At 39.9% G+C, this 23,944-nt stretch overlaps 1 protein-coding gene across 5 annotated transcripts in view; it reads right to left on the bottom strand.

Annotated features, from left to right (window-relative positions):
* The window catches only part of LOC137265332 (slit homolog 2 protein-like), a 163,334-nt gene that overhangs the window by 115,274 nt on the left and 24,116 nt on the right, over window positions 1–23,944 (bottom strand). For all 5 annotated transcript variants that reach the window (XM_067800708.1, XM_067800711.1, XM_067800712.1 and 2 more), the window contains exon 4: window positions 6,469–6,540. In XM_067800708.1, coding sequence (XP_067656809.1) covers window positions 6,469–6,540 — 72 coding nt within the window. The remainder of the gene's footprint in view (window positions 1–6,468; window positions 6,541–23,944) is intronic.

Here is a 23,944-nt window from a genome sequence, read left to right as displayed (position 1 = left end):
GTGAAAAATTGATGAATGAGAAATCTTCTAATGTCAAGGATAAACAACATCGTAAATTTGTGCTAAACTTAAATCACTAATTTTTTTTAAGCAGTTTTTAAAGCTGTTCTGTTTTGGTCAGTGTCTTGTTTCCAGGTTACTGACCGAACAATTGACACGATTACTTTGTCCCGGAAGGTGAAGACTGGGGGTATTTTTAATGGTACAGCTTATACCGTACATGATATATAGTAATGTAGACATTGGTTGATAACATCACCTGTCTGGAGCCCACCGTCATGTATTCATAAACACGTAATATATTTCATATTTCGCCCATTGGCGCTAGAGGCATACCTTGATTGTATCTGATGTTTATTGCAGAACTAGTGGCTTATCTGACACTGTGTCTACTGGTACAGTTTGTGGAAGTGGTATATATGCAGGTTTTAGTGTTTCAGGAGCTGTATCTTCCATGCTAAATGTAAACATCACTGTTGGTGCTGGTATCAACAGCATCAGTGTCTGGAGTGGATTTGGTAAATGTATCTTAACACAAGTTGTGAGGATGGGCTCCATTTGGGAAACTGAAATTTAACCGACCCTAAGGTCAAATTGTAGCGTGCAATAGCAATGTATGTATGTATCCTCTAGGGGAGAGAATGAACAGCTGTTTCCACCACCGTCATCATCATCATCATCATCATCATCATCATCATCATCATCATCATCATCATCATCAGAATATGTCTTTCACTTCTAGGCAAATACAATTTGATTCGATATTTTAACAAAGTATCGAATCCAATTTCTTTGCATAGTTGACAAAATCTAGAAACATAAACTGATGATAAAACGATCAAATTGATTAAATATTGCATATTTGAAAATAAATTAAAACAGTAAAGTTTGATAAAATGTTTCATTTGCATAAACTGTTCTATACATGATCGGAAAATACTTGGAAAAGGTAAATTTATTTTAAAAATGCTTTATTTGTTTAAAAGAACAGACATTTTAAAATTGAAACGTTTTTTTCTGTCTTCTTTCAAGCCCCATAAGTTATTTTCAGGAAAATATGTTTCTGACTGGCCTAAAAAAACCTTTAACAAAGAAGATTTCTTTCATCTTAAATTCCCCGAGAAAACAGGCTATAAATCGAATACATAAAGCACAGTCAAATATTTGATGTATTTATTCCCAGTTTGATACTAGTTAATCAGCTCTGAAACTGATGCTGGCTGTTTCAGCAACTATAGCACATAGAAACTGACAGTGTCAAAAGTAAGCATGCAAATAATATCAAATATCCCCTTGTAAACTTTGTCTATTTAACATCGAGCTGGAACGAGACACTGTGGCTGGTGGCCATCTTTGATGTATACGGCCAATATTACCTAAACAGGTAATTGCGGATTAGCATTTAAACAGCATGACGATAATAATTGTGCACACAACACAGAATCTGTAAGACTATACGACTTGCACATTTCACGAAATGTGAATGGTTTGGAAAACTACCACTGTTTATTTAAGCTCCATGAAAGATTAATGGGGATCGGACATATTTGGATATCACTTACGAAACCCGACACCATGAACATACCAATTTCCTCATATTTACATTTACTCAACAAATATGACCTAAGACCATATTTGATAATGGCTTAAAAGACATATGACAAGAAAAAAATCAATCTTAGGTAATTGGACGCCTGGGAGATTCCAAGCTATGTCAGAGATGAATTCTATGCAAATAATTCCAGATTTAAGCAGGGTATGATACTTGCTCAATTTCAACAAAAATATTGTTTTTCTTTCTTTTCAACAACAGTGGGTCATCGTGGCTTGTTTGGTCAGGTAGGGCATATCTAAGATAACATTTACTTTCACAACAGAATTGCATTACTTTATGTATGTTTTAACTTATTTTCCCATTACGACCAGCCCCAAGAACAGCATACAGGTTTTGTTGGTATATTTTCATGTCAATTATTGGATTTAAGGTCTTGAATTTCCCTGCTGTAAAGACTGCTCAATGAAATTTCTGCCCGTTTGTATCATTGTGGCACTTTAAACATTTCAAATTTAGTTTCGGAGGAAGAGCTTGTTAAGAATAGAGTCTGAAAACTCTCTAACAGATAACAATTATGTAGGATTGGTACACTAATGCTTTGTCCCTGACTACAAATAATATTGCTAGAAACAAATAATTTCTTATAAATTGAAAAGGAGACCAAGTCAGAGGGGAGAAATCTAGACTTGCTTCATTTAGGGTTTTAGCATTGCAGAAACAGATAGACACGGGGAAAATAAAGGGGTCCAGGGACTGCGAGGCAGAATACTGGTTTGGCAACTTCTATCACCAGTATAAGCAAAAGCATCTTAGCCTTGTACGTGTTTTTTACTGACTGCTGTATTCGGCAATATTCACCATATATCAAGTGCGTCTTTAAACAGTCTGGACAACACAATCCTATGACTGAGGGTCCGCATTAAGTAGGTTACAGTATATCAAATGTTCATGGTCTTTCTCTCAATGGTCCACATTAAAAGGGTTAAAGTGTTTTAACATTCCTGACCTCATAACAAAACACAACAGCAAATCCAACCATCTACTTCCCCGAACCCCCTGGTCCTACTCCCCTGTTACCGTTAACAACTAAATAATTACATTTCATACAGTTGCAGCAAGTAGCTCAGAAGTAATCCTGTTGAAACCTCAGGTGTTGCTCGGAGATCCCCCTTCCCTTGAAGCAACCAGGGGCTTTAAAACACATTATGCATTGTGTTTGCAAATACCTGGAGTTAGTAGTACTGAGAGTCTATCAGTTACCTGTCCTGGGCGTGCTGATAGCAACCATAGGCTTGACACCTTCACTGTCAGCCCTCTGACAAAGGGACTTAAAATTGATGAAATCCTGCTTAGAATCTGTATCTAGTTGCAAAGTTGTTGTTAGAGCTACTTGGAAGAGTCTCAGGTCACAGCAACCATGTGGATTTTTTTTGTATTTTTAAATAGGATACAATTTCATACACCTGTATAACTGTCAAGATAAACGAAGAAATTATGTTTATCTGGCTTCAAAACTGAATACGTTTATTGACAAGTTGGGGGCATAGAATTCAATGAGGGTGGTTAAAACCTCCCTTTTAACTTCAAAAGTGGTACTGTGACTAGTTATTGATACAACAATCATATTGTGACTCGATAAGATTGACAAGGATGTGAGACAGCTTTTATGGTAGAACATCTATGATAAAATGTTGTGTTTATCAAGACTAAAAAATGTGCCCCAAAATGTTCCCATGAATAAAATGTTATTATATTCCAGTTTACTTCATGGTCAGTCTCATATACAAACAACAAAAAATATATGGTCTTGTATACATTCACATTGATTTACTCAACTTTGTAAATACATAAATATTACAAGAAAATATTTTCTCTTTAACTGTTTTTGTGGGGGCGGCTCATAAAATAATGTGCCTGCATAACAGAGATACACAGATCTTAAATGTTAAGTCTTTGTATGTTCATTCTATAAGGCAGACAAGGCCTGAGGCAAGAAGAGGTAAAAAAAATTTAAAAACCTAGCACATGAGATGCAAACTTCTGAACAAGAACACTGTTGCTCGCCATTACACCGAGACATCACTGACAGAACATCACTGACAGAACGTGGTGTAAACCCTGCTTGCAGACAAACACAGTTGGATTGAGGAGACAAGACAGGAATGACCTGAGAGTTGACCTGAATACAAAATATCTAACTGATCCTGGTCCTGTGTTACTCCACCAGATACAACTGTAGATTGCAGGCAAGCGTTTTATACTGTCTCATTTGGCTGGCGTGATACCTCTCAGGTTGTCCCTTATACCACACAAGAAAATAATCTTTACCTCTCAGGTATTGTTTATTGCAATGGAGAGGTGTTGGTAAACGTTCAGTTGTAACAGAATACATGTCCCTCATATTGAGAATATCTTGAAATCAATGCCCATCAGATACAGATCATTTCAAGGTTTGAAACTAGCCAGAAGTTGAGTACTCGTGCGTTTAAAGATTCTGTAAATGATTAAGATATCAGAATTTTTCATCACGTAGATAAGGATTGAAGTCATGATGTAACAGCAACACACAGAAGATTGGTCATAAGGTTACATATTTCTTGTCACAGTTTCCATGAAGTCCATTGAGAATTATCAAGTTCTTGTGTATAAAGCGTATCTCTGACAACACAAATTTGGGTCTATTCATACCCTGCTCCATCTGGACATGAATGGGATTGTGATAACCATCATATTGACTCAATGAATTCATTCAGCTAAACATATCGCAAATGCGTGAGTAAATTTTGGCGTGTACACCTGCCTGTGATGGTATTTCATACAATTAACGTCTCAGTTCAAGTTGCTTGAACACCTCCTTCATTTAATACAGGTTTAAACCAACTCATTCTGCTTTGAGCAGTCCTATCTAGAAAATATTTATCTTTTTGTTATCAACTAACTGATATAATCACATTATTAAAGTTGGTACTTTGTATGAATGCCTGAGTGGACTCTAAACACCAGAAAAGTCTAATTGGCTAATTGAAGCCCGTCAGCCAAATGTTTTGCTGACTACAAGAAGCCTAAGGGTTTGTATGAAGTCAACAGTGACACAAATTCTCACACAAGTTAGACATGCATAATACTTTCAACAGTTGGCGATAATTCTCATCCCTGCTTGTAAATATTGAAAAATCCAAAAGTAGAAATAGGCTAGTTTCAGGAAAGTAATCTCTTTAGGCAATGGACATGGTTTCCTCTCACTGCCCATTGTCCATTCTATTGACCTTGTAGGTTAACAGTATCAAGCTTTACAATTCTCACAGCCTCTCCACCACAAAAACTAATCGGCCTCTACAGTAAGACATTGCTTTGTGAGGAGGCTTTGAGTTTGACACTTAGAAGAGGGTACGCCAGCTGAATACTAAACCAGCACCACCTGGTGGAGGTAAAGGGCCAACGAAGGTGTGAGAAATGGTGGTCATGTTGAAAGGATTTGAAAGACTGTGGAAAGCCTGGAAGGCTAACAAGTGGTCAATATTCAAACTGTAAGACAGAACTGTTCCTCTCAGAGCTCGTGAGTTGATACTGAACCTTCACTCAGCTAATGTATCAAGTGGTTACGTATTAAAGGAGGTAATTTACGATGGGAAACGACCTTGTTCAACATAAATCCAAACTTCACTCTTACTGGACACAGCGTAGTACTGCAACCATATGGGAACAACTATTCAGCTGATTCATGGAAATTTTCAAGACTTTTCACATGTTTGCAAAATGTGATAAAAATATTGTCATTCACTCAAATAGGGTACGAAAACAAACAGAATCCACTTATGGTGTATATTTGTGGTACATATACATATATACATAGGAATATGAGAGGGTGTTAAGGATTTCATGAATGCCAGTCATCAGGTGTGAGTATTTTTTACAACACTTGGTTTGTTCATAAACATTTTGTGTTTGAGAAGAACATATTTGAAAAGCATTTTTCAATATGGTCTAGTTGTGTGCGAGAGACATATGAAAATAATGCTTGGCTTTCTTCACAGCACATTGCTGTACGAGTCTAACAAGGCTATATTTGTCATGTGAGCCTTTATATTCCCATTATTCTGAAAAAAAGTGTGTTTAATATTAATGGTATAGTATAAAGCTCAACATTGTGGTGTGAATTCAATATTTGCTAACCATATTACAAAATGTCTTTCAATTTTTATACAAATATTTAGCAATCATGATGCAAAATTGGGTATGTTATCTTGACTTGCTTGCATGATAATTATGTAATTTCTGTTTTAACAGCTAAAATCCATGGGCATAATAAAATGGGCCAATCTTTGTCAGATTTCCTTCCACCATATACCATAGTTTTATAGTATATCTGTTTATCCTGCTGTTTGGTTTTTTTTATAATAGCAAATCTGCCTTAAATATTCCATTTTTTGGCAAGCCTACTTGTGTAAACCTCATTGTACTAGTCCAAAAGTTTTAGTCGATTCTGCTAAGAAACACGATATGCCTATTGCATGTATGCATGCATATATCTTTGGTAAGTTTCCTTAACTGTGTAGCAATTCTGAAACACTGAGTAGCAATTAAGACATATCCCCTTAATTGTTACAAGTCAATGAGTACAACCGTTGTTGAACATTGTCTTGCCCTCAGCACAATTTAGTAGTCTCAAGCTTGCATGTTAACAGGAATTGTGAAGGAAAGTGCTTCAACACCTGGATATACGAGCAGTCTTCATGTCAATTGCATTCATCTGTGGACTTGTCAAGGTAGAAAAGGCTTGCAAGAGTACAATTACCATACGCTGAAAATTGATATTGTTTTTGAAATGTTTCTCTACCTCAGATCTGACCCGTGTGATGCATTGAATACACACACACAATGTTGAGCTCTGTGGTAGAAGTGTCTGTACTCACAGTCTCAGGAGGTTAGGCATGTTTGCAAACAGGTTATCCGGAGTGGACACAAGCAGGTTCCGGTCCAGGCGCCTGAAACATGGAATCACAGAAAAATGATACACAGAAATACACAGCAAATAATTGTCAAATACCTCACTAACAACAGCATTACTCTCAAATTCAGTATAAGGATTAACAATAATATGAAGCAGTACTTGTCTGAAACCCTGCATAGTCTCTGGAGATCCGTATGTCTGGAACATTCTGTTTGGACCATTCACGAATATTTCAAGCACCCACATGATTTCACTCATTACAAAATATAGGTTTGTTTTTTTTGCGTCTGTATCACTTGGGCAGGGAAGTATATGATGAGACAAAGCTATCAAGAAATTGAGACAGAATGTGAGAAAATGCAAGAGTATGGATAATCAAGATTCAACTGTAAGCAAATGAGTTTGGACCAGACGAATCAGCGAGCAATGTTACAATGACTGGCAATTAACCGGCGCCTCCTCATTCCCGATCCTCTTCTTTTACTATCAGCATTGGTAGGTTGAGATCAAGTTCCCATAGGAATATGTTATGCAAATAACAAGCATAAACAGTGATTCGTTAATACAGACTACCGATATTATGGATGATCAGAAAGAACAGTATTGTATGGTTACATGGAGACACTGTGCTATACTGCTCCATTGGTTACATATGTTGAAGGGAAAGATAGAGAACTGGGTTGTTCTGATGCACAAATAACTAACTTGTGCAAACAGTTTCCAGTGTAAACTTGTGGATGAATAAAAAGAAATTAAAGATGTTTTACTTGTAGAGCAGGTCAGCTTACTTTAACCTGATTTTCAGGTATCCATTCATATATTCGCTATCACTTTTCACCTTTTAACCCTAGTGGATATTTTAGGTTGTTAATCAAGATGAGGGCTGCTGGATAGCCTAGTGGTTCAAGCATTCGCTTGTCATGCAAAAGACCTCAGTTTGATTCCCTACATGGCTACAAAGTGTCACGTCCATTTCTGGTGTCCCTTGTTGTGATATTGCTGGAATATTGCTAAAGGCAGCGTAAAACTAAACTCACTCACTCTGTAGTTAAGATCCACAATCCATGTATAATTGATTATCTAACGGAACAGATTTTACTGGGTGTAAGAGGCAAAAAGGTGATGTAAAACTTAACTCTCACTCTCTAAACAAGACGATTATTCAGCAGGACTGATGGCATATATTAACAGAGACAAGGATCACGTAAGACGGACGTATGTAAAAGGAGCATATGTACGAGTAACGTATGTACAAGCAATGCACATACTATGAAGGCATGTTTGAGGAACCCACGTGAAGCTCTGTATATTATTGTAACAGTAAGGAATCAAAGCTTCATAAATATTGTGGGACATCCATCTTCTACACAGAACATTTAAGTCTGTCGTGATGAACTTTTGGCCAGCTTTGAAGTTGTCTTACACAAGTAAAGCTGAGTGGGGGGTAATAACTTTGTTTAGGGTTGAAGCTGCGATAACAACACCCTAATGTCAAGGTCATCATTTCCAGGACGAAAAGACGGTTGATGATGCAAAGGAAAACCATAAAAGAGTTCTTTACGTACATGTCATTAGGAGACTGGGAAAACTGAATATAAACTGTATAATGAGTGTTTAGTCTGTTAGAGATTTCTTTTGTGAGAATCAGAACATGCTTCATGATTTCTACACACTGAGAAAGGGCACATGCTTCTTTGAATCACACGTTTTCGGAGCAGTTACGAAGTTGTAAAGCTGAATGCATTGCAAAAAAATATTTTATCTTTTATGTTGTGTTTGTAACATAAAAAATGTATGATAAATGTGATTTCATAATCTGTAGAAAAAAACAAAAATAACCCTTTTCATAATCAAAGAAATCTGTTCTAAAAGCAAAAATCGTTGGAGGATTCTAACATGAAATGTACTTTATTTTATAATATTTTGAAAGGAGCAGTAAAGAAGTCATGATTTTTCTCGTCAACCTTATTTATTTTCTCCCTCTGAAATATCTAAATGTGAATGAAATACAGCTGAACCAACAAAAAATTAATATCAATAATAAGAACTGGATACGAGAACAAAAGACAAGAAACTGCTGGCGTTTAAGTCTAAGACAGCAATGAAATCCATCATCTCTGCAATAAAACCAAACCATGTAAACTGATTAAAATCTGTTTATGTCTAAACTGGTATTAGAATGTCTTTCATCCTGCTAAATCAAGCAACTGCATTTAAATCAGGTAATTGCTTGTCTACTGTTTTCATGATACCAAATCAGCAAAAAAACAGATTTATTTCGCTGAGTCAGCTAGATCAGCAGCCATGTAATCAAGATATTCTTAGATTGCAATAAATTACAAAAAAAAATCTGCAGTATGCTGAAAAATAACCCTGGAAGATAATAACATACACCATGTGAGGTTTACCTAATTATCTAACTGTGTTCATAACAGAGTAATGATAATTGTTGTTTGTTTGAGAACTTTCACTTGATACAACTCGTTTGAAACACCTGTACATTAGTTTGTTTGTTGTTTAGCACTGCACAGTGTTTACAGTATGTGGCATCACCTGTAAATTATCATAATTGGCTAGGTCACTGGATAAAAATCTAATTTTGACTGAAACTAGTAGTTCCATTTTTGAATATTGTAAAGAAGTCGTAGTATGATGGGAGATTCAGAATTTGGGGAAATCAAGACTTAGCCTAGTTTTTCAAGTGTTTGCTTGCCATGCCAAAAAACGGGTTTTGAATGACTCCTACTGTTGGTACAATATGGAACCCATTTCATGTGACCTTGAAAAGATATTGCAGGAATATTGCTAAAAGTGTCTATAGCTTTACTTACTGGAGAAATAATTACTTAATAATTAAAATCAAACAGAAATACACATGACCATAATCAGACACCCCATGAAACTGGCGTCATCATCATCATCATCATCATCATCATCATCATCACCACAAATGGCATGGACAAAGGGTCAAAGAAATAGATACAATGTTCTTGAACCTGCACACTGCCTTAAGAATGCCTTTGACTAATGCTCAGTCTTTCAATACATATGTATAATTTTGAGAACAAACAGTTTACTTTAAATTGAAAAGGAGACCAAGTGAGAAGAGAGATTTTGATCTGGGGAAACCTAGACTTGCACCATTTTGGTCTTCTGAGAAAGGTCTAATTACAAGGGGAAATCATATGGTTAATGGACTGTGAGACTGGCTAAGGAACGCCACTATTACACAAGCTTCAGGCTCTAAATGAATTGACAATGAATGCCATCATTTCTGTAAGACTTTGTTAGATCTTCACATAGTCAAACTTCATAAAACACGTCTCAAACACACTGTCCACAATAACTTCTGACGATTTCGTCAGTGAGAATGAAGACGAAAAACGCGAAATCCATTAAATGATCAGTGCTCCTTGACCTGTAAAGTGACGCAAGGAAACCATGAGAAATGCAACAAACCAATGTTTGACTCAACGTCATTCTGACACAAGTCTGTTCCCCTCTGTAGTTTGTTCCCTCGACGCTTCATTGACAGCAAAGAACAGACCATCGATCTAGTTAATCTGAAATCTATCAACACTATGGGACGGCTGAAGTGACTCGCATATCGACAACAAATACTGTGATTTCATTACCTCGGTGGAAAACCACCACAATCCCCCGCATCTATGCAAGCTCTGACAAAAGGCATAATATCGCCGAATGAGTCGTTGCTTTCAACAGGCATATCTCTCCAAAATGGCGGCTTCTGGTTAATAAGTTGAACCCAAAGTATTTATTACATGATAATTACAAAAGCAGTTGTCAGTTAGTTCAGTTATTGAATATAACGATGAAAATAATGCGTTAATGGACTGAATTCCCAGACAGTGCGATTGTGGGGCTTGATATTATTTTATTTAACGCTGTAGATTATATCCGTCGAGGGATTCATTGATGACTAAGGGTTTCATATCAAATTAACCAGTAATATATTTGTGGTATCGTGCCTTTATACCGAGTTAGTAGAGTCGACGAAGAATCGAAAAATCGTCTTCCAATATATTTTAAGAAATTAGCCTAGTTTACTACGAACATAGTCTGTAACGATCCGCACAGCAACCATGTAAAATCCGGTTTTGAATCCGTCTTCTGGAATACATGCTTCAGGTTTGTCAGGCATTCTAAATCGATTGACGAATGTGATCGTAAATCGGCGCTCATGATGTCGGAGCATAGGATTGCCTGGTCGACTTTTCTTACAGACCGCCATCATACGGTTGGAAAAATGTTGAGTGAGGCTTTGATCAACGCATAATCAATCACTTTATAACAGTCATTTTACCGTAGCCTGTCATGAAAACATTTAATATAATTAATTTTACATCCATTACGGTGTCGTGACGAAACAGCCGCCACAAAACAATTACTTGAGTAAACCCATCACGGGTCTGAATTTCCATTTCAAGGTTCACTGGCTGAACGCGAATTTTCTAAAGTAAATGAACATACACGTACAATTGTCGTCTGCTTCACCTTGACGTTTCCAAGCATTGCCCTTGCTACGACGTTTACCAGATCCTGTTTGGCTTGCGTCTCCATCTTGATTTTATCTGATCATACTGGATAAAATGTAAATTGTGCCACAAGACCATAATCTTGTTTCAAGGAACGTTCGCCAAAAGATGCATCAACGTATCTGTGGCCAGTTGAAGGTCACTCCCAGGAAGGCTAGGATCGAGCGTCTGCGAATCACGGATATGTATCTGCGATTGTCATGTTTGTGTATGGAAGTTATGATCGTCTTAGCGCTAAGATATCTTCGTAGAACGGGGCCAATGGCCGAGTGCTAACGAATATCTAAGTTTGGGTATTAAATATCTATGATTCCACTGAACAGTATGATATTTAAGTATCGATGTTGACTTCCTTTATACTGCTAAACCGCAGGCACACAATGTTCCAAAGTCTTAGTGTGAAAATATATGTTTGTCAAACGTTTGTAGATGGAAATAGTGTTAAGCACGTAAATAACATGTCTGACCGCTTTATTATTATTTAAATACAAATCCATAAAAAAATCCCGAAACAAACAAACTCAGAATGGAGAAACCCTAAGAATGTTGAATGTGAGTGCCTTCAGTCCCTGGTGCTAGAAACTACCACTCCTGGGCCTAGATTTTCGAAGCTCTCTTAGCGCTAAGGTAGTCGTAAGTGTCATTCATTAACTTACGACTATATCTTAGCATTACGAGAGCTTCGAAACTCAAAGCCCCTGAGACCCGATCCATAAAGCGGTCCTAGAGTTCCGACATTCGTAAATCTATGGTAAATTGTAGAGTTACGACAGATCGTAACGTAACGAAAGCTCTGTGAATCAGGACCAAGTTAACTAATTGTACATGGAACGATCTTTTTGGCACGATCATGATGTCGTATGAGAGTTACGATCGCTTTAGTTCTAATATTGTTGTTAAACACTTTGCATGGTTCAAGGTTTAACTGAAAATGTTCATCCATGTTTACTAATTCTATCATAATATGCTTGATGGTAGGGATGCCAGTCGTAATCATGTCAGCTTGTTCCTGTCACTTATATAATCTGGCAATCATGACTTGAAATTGTAAGAGTTTCCTTAGAGGCTTTCGCAAGTCTATCTGACTATCTGTTTATATTTATAACTGCTTAATATACACCCATCCATTCTTCAACTGGAAATTATTCCAACTTTATTTTACCCGCTGCATGTTTGATTCTGAGGTTAAAACAAATAATTAGTTGACAAGACGTCAGTATTTCCAATTTAACGTTTCACGTGAAGTAATGACGAGTCCTTTATCAACCTGTCACGCCTCCCCCTGACACAGCTGGAGTGTTAATAGCTTCTGCAGACGGGGAAGTCCCAAACTACCTCAGCCAACCTCGTTGTTTAAATAAGCTTGCAAATACTGCAAGTCGGGTTCCATTGAACAGGTGAACAAATACACACAATACTTATCCACGTTCCTGGCAGAACTACGTCATACTGACGCCCTGCACATGCACATCGTAATAGGAGCTGTCATTAATAACGACTTTGTGTCTGCTCTGATTTTCTTCACCATTCAAACTCGAACAACCTTAAGAACTGATTGCGTCCACAAGCCATAGATCGCAAGTTTTAAAGGGTAATTTCGATACGGATGAACGAGTAGATATAAAATTCATTGTCGCTCCGTTACCGCATATGTCAAAATCAATTTGTGGATATCTCGCGATAGTTTGCGAGAACGAGTTGTCGACATATTGTGGAAGTGGTGGGTCACAGCGTCAAGCATTCATTTTGTTGACAAGTGAACCGAGAGACATGAACTGGTGGCGGTTTGCAGATATTGTAGCCAAATACTTGAAATGCCTGGGATTAGAGTCCTGGCGAGACAACTATAAAATGTAAAGAGATAGCACATCTTAAACCTTTGATTAATTTCCTTTGAATCGAGACGACTGCAAGTGGAAATTGAAATATAAGTGTGAAGTTTAATTTTCGGACTTAGTTACACGTCAAAGCTCATTAAGGTCTATCTGATACGCCGGCAGCCACCATGAGAGGATAATAAATGTGTGTGTGGTGGCTCGTGGTCACAAATCAGGTGAAGTTAAACAACGGTTGTGGCGGAATGTAAGTTGATGGGTGACTCTCTGGACGGCTGGACTCCAGTGCCGTGTTTCCTGTGTGTCTCGGATGAGTGAGTTTAGTTTTACGCCGCACTCAGCAATACTGCAGCTATATGGCGGCGGTCTATAAACAGTCGAGTCTGGACCAGAAAATCCAGTGATCAACATCATGAGCATCGATCACCGCATTTGGGAACCGATGCTGTGCCAACCAAGTCAGCAAGCCTGACCACCCGATCCCGTTAGCCGCCTCTTACGAGAAGCATCGTCGCCCTTTATGGCAAACATGGGTTGTTGAAGGTTTATTCTACACCGGGACCTTCACGGGTCTGTGTGTCTCCTCAGGCAACAAACTCTTCGACATGTGCTATTCAGTGGCTGGGTACATTGTGTAAAGCACATTTCTGGTGACCCCCCGCCGTGATATTGCTGGAACATTGCTAACAGCGGCGTAAAACTAAACTCACTCACAACTCAGTGGGTGGGTACCCGATAGGATGAGATGATTATGCGTCTGAGGACTCCCAGGCAACCTGGGTCGTATACACCTCGAAGCTGAGGACAGGCTCCCACTGTTGCACTGATAATGTAGCGCTCTGATCATCCTTAAGGGAGTGGGTTTGGAGAATATTATTTATAAAATGCTAAAGCAGACCCATTGACAGTGGAGTAGACTTGTGGTTAAAGCGTCCACTCGTCACGCTGGAGATCCGGGTTCGATTCACAACACGGTTACAACGTGTGAAGTCCATTCATGGTGTCCCCAGCTGTGATATTGCTGGAACATTGCTAAACTAGGCGTAAACTAAACAGGCAAAATATAAGTGAAACCACTGTGAATGGATCACTGATAATAAGTGGTGAAAGGGAAGGGTTTCGCCGTCTTGAATCACTGTGTCGAAGTCTGGCCCTCTATTGTGGACTTCTCCAACTAATATCGACCCTTCCTTCTCATCATTAGTTCGTATTCTACACATGGTGTATAACATCTTTTCACCGCCATGTTCCTGGAATTTTGCTGAGTGCGGCGCTAAACACCAAACCAAACTAATTGTGTCACATTCCTTTTCTGACCCGTGAAGGTCCCGGGGTAGAATAGGCCTTCAGCAACCCATGCTTGCCATAAAAGGTGACTATGCTTGTCGTAAGAGGCGACTAACGGGATCGGGTGGTGAGACTAGCTGACTTGGTTGACACATGTCATCGGTTCCCAATTGCGCAGATCGATGCTCATGTTGTTGATCACTGGATTGTCTGGTCCAGACTCGATTGTTTACAGACCGTCGCCATATAGCTGGAATATTGCTAAGTGCGACGTAAAACTAAACTCACTCACTCACACTCACTCATTCCTTTTCTTATATGTAAAAACATTAGATGAATTCATGCGTGGACTCTGTGGTTTAATCGATGCATACCATAGTTCGGCCATTTCCATATACACACGTGACACTGGAGTTCTAATGCTGAAGCTGTCACTATTGCTATGCATCATACTAAAAAGGCTAATCATAACTGGCAATAATCATTGCGATAGGCCCGGATGTGGATTGTTATGGTCGCACTTTGAAGAGGGCATCACAAGGCGTCAAAGTACAACCATTTTATGTCTAATGGCTTTAATGACGGCCACTAGGCTAGTACAATCGCCATCAGCAGGCGGCAGGTTCACAGAAACATCATATTACATAAACGTATAAATGCCCCTTGATGTACAGTTGAATATGTAGATGTGCCATCTAGATGTAAGGGTCATAGAGGTTATGTTCTGTTCGAACAAATTGCAATAACGACGTTCCGACGACCCAAACCACCACGACATGTCAAGCTATGAGATAATTTCGTAATAATGTCATATAATCTAGAATAATCGCTGCTGATTACATTATGAGGGGTACAAATCAACATGGCACGTTTACCAACCTAAATAGTGATGCCGCCTTAAAACCGCCATCATGAACATACCATTATATCATGCGGTAAGGATAGGATAATATATTATTTATCACACCCGTTCCTTTCGACTGGCAATCCAATTGACATACAAGTTCTGGAGCAGGAAGTAATTTTTGCATTCTTTCTACGATTGTATTAAAGGTATTGTGGCAAAAATGAACGTATGTTGTATAGTGCCGTAGTCAACATACCAGCTACATCATGTGGGCCATAGGAAATAACAGATAATGGTATACCTTCCTCAGAGAGATAAAATCTATTCAGTCAAGATTCCGACCACTTATCATTCAACAGTTTCAGCCGAATCTCGTCAACAAGTCTACCCTTGAGAAGTTCGAAACTTATCATTGCTTCAGGTGGAAATAAGATATTTCCACATCTCGAAATAAATGTCAGGGAATTCCAGCAAATGTCACCGAATGGGCATCAACAGACAAATTCAGTCCAGATATAATCTCGACACTCTGCTCTGTCATCTCGTTCGAATATCCTCGCAACCACATGATGAATGAGGACTGTTACTGAAGACGCTCGCAGAGTGTCGCCAACACGCGTAGTAATACATCTAAATAGCGGATGGATATCGCGGTTACGCCACTTGGTGATTGATGATCGAGCTAGGCAGTGACTGTGTACCAGGAAAACAGACGGCGTAACCATCCAGTCCATCAAGAACTGGGCACAGTCTATAAAGGAATCATACAGCTTTTGTCCCTCGGCCTGTCAACGTTGTTATTTATCCTATTAAACTGGTGATTTATGTTACTGTGGACTGTGTAGGAATTCCTGGCAAGAAATCTAGCAGTCATCCCAATTTCCTACGGTTTGCTTAATTCTGGCGTCGGAGAGAATAAGCGGTGTCGTATTTCCGTTGTTTTACTGGTTACTTGTTGACTTAAGGCACGTCGTTTCCGGTACTTATACAACCTTCCCGCCATCAAATGTTCAACGTTGTCCTGAACGATTTCAGCTGAATGATCACTTATACAACCTTCCCGCCATCAAATGTTCAACGTTGTCCTGAACGATTTCAGCTGAATGACCAAATCAGTTCCGAAACATTCGACATGCCATGGGACTCTTTCGCAAGTTAGGTTTTGTTAATAAAAATCAAAGTGACAAAAAGGCACTGAGATCTGTTCTCTAAATGCCAAGGGACCGTTCATATTTTATGGCTGGGGGTGATGATGATTTTTATGGAGTTGCATATAGAATGTGAATGAAGTCCTAACCATCTTTAAACATGATATATAACTATAGCACATTCTAAAACATTGGCTAAATCTAACGAAGACCAGTCGACAGAACCAATACTGTCTGTCACTCCTCGCGCCAACAGACCAATAACAGACACCTGCTCTTAACTCCCGAGGGAGTCTGTGCAGCTTCAAAGCCTTGACCGGTCATCCATAAGATAAAATACTAACGAGATACACCGCCTTATCATGGTTCTAAAGATATGCCAGCATTGCAAACACCATCAGTAGATTCTACAACTCTGTTCTATCGACTAACGAAGTAATTATCACTTTTCACAACGTGATCAACAGCCATGTTTGACAAGCAGGCTCGTGATGAAAATGTGAGTTTAGTTTTAGGCCGTTTTTTCAGCAATATTCCAGCAAAATCGTCTTCGGTGTGACGAGCGGTCGCTTTAACCACTGGGCCACCAAACACCCTGCTTACGATGACATTGTGGTTGTCAAGCACTAGATTGTCGGGTCAAGATTCGAGTGGGTACTTCCGCAATCATGTTATATAGTGCTTTGACACAGACAATGACAATATTGATATTGATTTTGCTGGAATATTGCGAAGAAAGGCGTTAAACCAAACTCACTCACTCACTTTACTGAGTGAACTTTTATATTGCAAGCGAAGCAATTAATCTGAAAGATCTGTCTCTATGTAAACTGTATCCATAATGTGTGATGTTTGAGGCAGCTTATTTTCTAAAACCAGAGCTTTGATTTTTTCCCATTTTGGATACAAATGTAATGAAGAAGCCTGTATTTTTTTTTAAAAAAGTTAACTTCGTAAAATGTGTGTACATGTGTATTTCTTTGTACCCATTGTGTTTAGGATTGTAGTTTGAAATGCTGTGCAATAAAATACCTGACTTGGTTGACGTATATCATCGGTTCCCAATTGCGCAGTTCGATGCTCATGCTGTTGATCACTGGATTGTCTGGTCCACACATGATTACTTATTGACCGCCGCCATTTAGCTGGAATATTGCCGAGTGCGACGTAAAACTGAACTCAATCCCACACCCACTCACAGTGAAGTCTTAATGTGCAGTAACTCAGATGTTGGGTCGGTTCTCCGTGCAGCTGGCGCACATCCAGACAGAGCTCGAGTGTGTACATACATGTTACAACAGGAACGAAAGTGTGTAGAAGAAAATATTCATTCTGACATAGACTGCGAAGTGGAGACACAGACAACCCAAATTTACTGATCAGAGGCTTAAAAACGAATTTCTACGCCGCACCATTACTGGCCTAGTTCCGTAATGGCGGCCTCGATCGCTGACGTCGAACTCATAAAAGCTCTTTTTAATCCGTTAAAATGAGCAGAGACTGGGAAACAAAAGCTGGGGAACGAAAGGTAATCCCCCAATGTTTCAAGCGACGCGTAACAAGCACCTAATAGCTGTTCCAGTGAAAGATGTTTATCGGGCAACTCGTTAAGATGGCTAATCAGCGAGCTGACAGCACGTGAAGCACGTGTAGTACGTGCGTCCACGGCTCGTCTCCAAGGATGCATGAGACCAGTTCTTTGATTGCTATCTGCATGTCCATCTAATAACGCTATCTCTGCAATGTCTGGGTCGACTTGCGTTACAGTATCTGTAACTCCGTTGTAAACAACATTTACCCCATCATCGACTAAGAACGCTGCATCTTCAGTGCAGTAAAAGAAAAAAAGTCCGGAACAAGCAGAATAACGCTTAGCCTCTGCATATATATAATTTTGATTCTAACAAACATGCCCGATTAAATTGAAAAGGAGCTTTAGTAAGACCATAAATTCCTGAACCTGGGGAAGTCTAGATTTGCTTTATATAGGGTTTTGGAATTGCAGAGAGGGACAGGCAGGGACTGTGAGACGGCCTATCGGAACCGGATGTACACAACTTGTACACTCGTAAACACACTGCCAAGACTTAACGCTCATTACCTGATGAAATGATAACTTAAAGATTCAATCTTAATAAAAGGGTATCTCGTAAAGAAATAGCCTCGAGGGTTTGCGACAAGTTTTATTACACTAATTTTCTAGCCTCTGACACCTAGCTTAGTGCTGGTACGGGACTACTTGCGTCGAGGGCCAAGTTCATCACCGAAATAGCAACTGAATCGCGCAGTCACACGCCGGAATGCAAAGGGTTAAGTACCATGGCATCTCATCCCTGCCAGACACAGCCCCGGTCTGAAGGGGGAGGGGGAGCGACAGAGGTGAGGGGACAGGGTGCGATTATATCGCATCCGGGGAGGTTTTCATAACACCTTGCGGTTGAGAAATCAACATTTGATACAGCCCCATCCCCGACTCCGCCGTACTCTTCCACACCTCTAACGCTATCACCCAATAACCTCTCGGGGTTGAAACCTCAACATTTGAGACACCCCCACCCCAGACTGTGGTGTGGCAGCTTGTTTTTGGTAAATAAACATTTACCACTGTCGCTGCATTAGTGCGCGAGTGGTTTTTGTTTTCGCGATTAAGACATAAATACTAATTTTGCATTAAAAATGAAAAATGGATGCACATGAAAGTTATTTCCGCTTGTACCGACAGCCTTGCTCCAAAGCTGTATTGAATGCCGAACCCATGGATGCATAGTGATCCTATCTTTTAAAGAGGCAAATCTAGATAAGCTTACAGTCTAGGGATCCCAGTATGTCACTTATAACTATTTAGAAATTATAATATACACTATTAATATTTACCTTAGAAACGTAAGCCATTCTAGCTTGTCGGCTTCGCGAGCGAATATAGCCTGACGTCTTTACACGTCTTCGGCGCTTATGGCGTTGAAGAATCCAACACAGATATGGCGGAGACAAACACCGAAACATTATCAGAGTGAGCCCGAATTCAAACACATGGCCATCGGCATAGACCCGCCTATGTGACGCAGTTTCAGCTCTAGACGTCGGGACCACCCTTACCAATGTTTAACATTGGTTTTTCCGATGTCAAATTCAGCTAAGTCGGAACAACCCTAACCAGTCGGGAGGCTTATCTGATTATTCTTCCTGTGAAAAAAAAGTACCGAGTCAAGTACAATACTTTTCTACTTATCAAATCTACCAGCCCATTATTACAACATAATATGACACAATATAGCCCTCTTATCTTAACGTGAATAAGAAAAATGTTAAAAATCTGGAACATTTGCGTGACAGACTAGGAATTTGCCCGTGGAAGTTCTTCACGCCTGGTGTCATCGCGCCTCCAAATAGCCTTCCTAACAAAGGCAATTATAAACGTTTCCATGAATCAAGGGCGAATCCCAAGACTCAAATCTCACTCGACAGTGTTTCATGTCCTCTTGTAAATTTCAAGTATTCCCTCAAGAAAAAAATATCGACCGTCTTGCAAATAAGGCATAGCCTTTCTTGATCCATAAGTCAAAATTAACGTTTTTTCTTTGAAAGTAAACACATAGGGTCTACACGCACGCCATCGCGACGACAAAGAGGCTACAGAGCATTAGCAGGCAGCCAACTGTCAAGCTGTCTATTGTGGAGTCTCAAACAGCTCAAACCCCGTTATCCAAACCCCCAGAGGGTTCAAAAACGATATCTGGGGAACAAAAAAATAGAAATCCTCCTTTCAAATCTGACATTGCTAACTAGGAAAAAAAAATTAAGTTCAAATCTGGCCATCGGCTAAAACCTATCATTATTATGTACACTAGAGAGCATCTGCATTAAATATATTATTATCTCAATAAAGAAATTCTATAAACTTACAAATATGTTTAGAAAGACATTCCGCCGATTTAAAAGTTTGTGGACTAATCCAAGAAACCCCTCCCCCCAAAACTATGCATACAATACCATTTAGAAAAGAATACAAAGAAACACTTCAGTTACACTGCTTTCGTTAGAAATGTTTTTCTTCTAGTCATCTTTTTAAAAATCATCCATAAAGCATACTTATTCTCATTATTCTAAATATTCTCCATTATTCGCTATCTACAATTTTAAAAGGAACTCTTAGAGTGTATATGCACTCAGCAAACATCCATACCATAACACTGAATATTACACAATATCCATACAAAGCCATACCATAAAAAAATAGCAGTGGCGCCTTTGAACAAATTCGCAACATCGTACAATGTATAGGAAAATTTGCTGGATCGCTGGAGCACTTAAAGGCGGCTTCCACCCCTCGCACTCATTGTAATGTTGTCTGATCCTTCAGTCTGAAGACGGAGCCCAACAAGTCGGCTACCATATGCTTAAACTCACCATCATACATGTTTTATGAGGCTCAAAATCGTATTGCTTTTTTTTAATCAAGAACAGAGCATACCGATATGGAAAAGGGAGGATTTGATAACGACCAACTGTCGCCATCTCTTTCGTCGACATGCATGTGGACATTAAAGACCTCTATTCGTGCAATGAAAAGTAATTCAATTTGTCATCTGGTTTTTAAATACGATAATTCTAAAGGAAACACATTTCATTAAGTACGTTTCACAGATATAGAAGTTAGGATTTTACCAAAGAAAAAGCTCAAATCAACTATGAGCTAAAGGAATTCAATTACAGTCATTATTCTGAAACCAATGCTTCCTCTGGTAGTGTTTTGCTTGTAACAAAAGAAACCGAAGCTGACTTTAAAAGGCAGTTAAATATATCCGTTAAATCCCCACAATGTCATCTCACCGTCTTTATTATATCTTTAATAACACCGGCTCTAGATATGGATTATGATAACACCATAGCCCAGTTTAAAAACAACCTCTGTCATCCACATGAAAGGTCGGTAACATTCGACTCCATGAGGAGTACATCTTGTCCTCCAATTCTGAAACAAGTGACGGACGGCTGACCTACTGAGCAAGTGACAAGAGTTCTGAACATAAGTGACAAGAGAAGGTATGAGCATATCGATTAGAGGGTCATTAAAGCTAATATGAGAAGCGAGGGTCAGAGGCGACATCCTTGGCTTAACACTCCATGGTGCGCGCTCTTGGTTGCTTCTCGGCTATTGAAGGTTTTGATAGGGATTACCAAGCGCCGAGTTGAGATACTGATGATTGTATTATTGTCATTATGACTTGTGTCTAGAACGTCAGTCACACAGAGTGGATGTGATAGGGGGATTCCAATCCAACGTTAATCGCAACGAGAGACCGGCATCCAACCGTCTTATTATGGTCAAGAGCATGTTGGGGCGATACTCATCGCCTGTAGTGAGATGGGTTTTTAGCTTGTTCAGTGGACCCGTAGTTATCACTTCGAAGGCCGACTGACAACATGAAAGGACTAATTTAAAGTTTTCAATGACTTTAAGGTAGCCAGGTCACTTTATGGAGGACTCCTGTGATAGAGGTCGGAGAAGTCTTTTCTTTCAGATGCACTCCCGGATGTTGCAGGTGGTGGTGAGACGGAGTGGTCATCTTGGTGTGTTGATGATGGACGAATCACTAGCAATTTTATGCGGGGGGAAAGATGAGGGAAGATGCTGACCTTGTCGCATATACTCGCTAGTCTTTCATGTAATCATCTTTAGACTGATTCATTTGAAAAGTAATGAAATGAAGCTCTGCAAACCCACAAAGCGTTTTCATTACAAGATTCTTTATCAAGGCTGAATCTTTAAGTTATCATTTTAACAGTTACATTAATTGTTGTGAGGATTCCAAATGGAGAGCATATCATTAGTGAGTACATCGCCTTCTTGGTCCAGTGGGTCGACCATATACCTGGAGCCAGAAACGGAAAGCTGGCGATTCGACCCGACCGCGTCAAACCGAAAGAGTGAGCGAGTTTAGTTTTACGCCGCACTCAGAAATATTCCAGCTATGTGGCGGCGGTCTGTAAATAATCGAGTCTGGACCAGACAATCCAGTGATCAAATACATGAGCATCGATCGGCGCAATGGGAACCGATGACTTGTGTCAACCATGTCAGCGAGTCTGACCACCCGACCCCGTTAGTCGCCTCTTTCGACACATACTCGCCTTTTCAAACCGAAAGACGTAAAACTGGTCATTGTTACCTGACTGGCGTCAGTATTGTGAAGATAAAACAAGAGCTTGTCAGCTCGGATTCTGTACACTGCGTCTCAATAGGTATCCGAGTTTGGTAGCTCAGTGGGCTTGCACAATAAAACTGACATTAATCTGGACGGGTACGAGCAGTCACGCGTTTAGCCCCATTTCACCTCATCTCACCACAGTGAGCTGAACTACGCCTTTTGTAACCAGGAGCGATGGGGTAGTCCAGTAGTTAAGGCATTCTCTCGTCACGCTGAAGACCCGGGTTCGATTCCCCGCATGGGTGCAATGTGTGAAGCCCATTTCTGGTGTACCCCGCCGTGATATTGCAGGAACATCGCTAGAGTCGGCATTAAACTTAACGTACTCACTCACTCTTGTAACACTATCCCAAAAATATCATAGTTGGAGAAAGAGAGAATAATCTTCATAGACAGCACAATGTGAGGATTCGAAACCGGACTCTTAGCGCGATGAACATTAAAGCAAGGTTTCCAAACTTACGATCATGAAGCACGTAGGAAAAGATCAGACTAGCTATTCTCGAAACGTTCGTAGCCGTGCGAAGTTCTTAAGCCCATTCTTAACACACTGGCTACGATCAAAGTTAAGAATTCTTAAGGCTACGAACGTTTCGAGAATAAGGGCCCAGGTTAATCGAGTTGTGGCGAGCAGTATTACTTAACAATAGAATAGTAATACTGTTCAATACATCCCACTGTGATATACAAACCGACATCAAGTTACTCCATTCATCGTGATGGTCACCAGATATACCGCTGAATGTGCTAACGAAGTGCGAACGTTATCAGCACAGGTCGGTTTAACACGTTCAGTAATATCTTTATCTTCCATCCTCCCACCATCTTGTCAACCCTAAAGACCACCCCTTCCACGTTGGCAACTATTGTTCTCAACAAGCCCAATCTGTAACACCTATGACTAGACAGTGATCAACCAGCGCCCATTTACTCCTGGAACTCCCCCAGCATGATATCGTCTGCTATCCCAACCCCAACTCTCCTTCCCAACACCTTATACGGTTCAAAGACGACAGCAACGGCGTTAAACGCCATCAACTGAACCGTCCACCCCACGTCGGTACACTGAGGTTGTCCACGCCATTAATACGTACAGCGTAATTGGCCACATCGGCGACCCTGGGCTGTGGTAACGAAGCATGCCACACTATCACTGCTGTAGGTTTATCACGGTTGTCTGTGACAAGACCAGCGACTCGCCAACCACCAGGGTGGCCACAGCACCAGACGGCAAGCAAACACTCCCGATTTTGCGTATCTGTGCTGATACCTGGAGGTAGACAGACCCCTTACCAAGAATATAAAAGACTTGATTAACGGAATTATCTGTGGAGTCTTTGGGCCTTCAACGTTACTTGTCATTTTAGGACGTTTTCTTGACGTAGGCTGGGTCAGAAGAAACGTCTATGTTTAGAAATGTTCTCGGTTGTTGTTTCAGTTTGTTGAGAGGACACAGTTGGAAAAAAAGAATGAACGTTACAGTGCTGACACCAGGTGTTCACGGAACAACAATGGCGACACCAGGTGTTCAGTCGTACAGGTAGCGAAAATCTTGA

This window comes from Haliotis asinina, chromosome 15 (genome assembly GCF_037392515.1).
Source record: "Haliotis asinina isolate JCU_RB_2024 chromosome 15, JCU_Hal_asi_v2, whole genome shotgun sequence".
In the NCBI taxonomy this organism is placed as follows: Eukaryota; Metazoa; Mollusca; class Gastropoda; order Lepetellida; family Haliotidae; genus Haliotis; species Haliotis asinina.
Note: the sequence above shows the minus strand (reverse complement) of the source record. Positions and strands in the feature narration are given on the sequence as shown.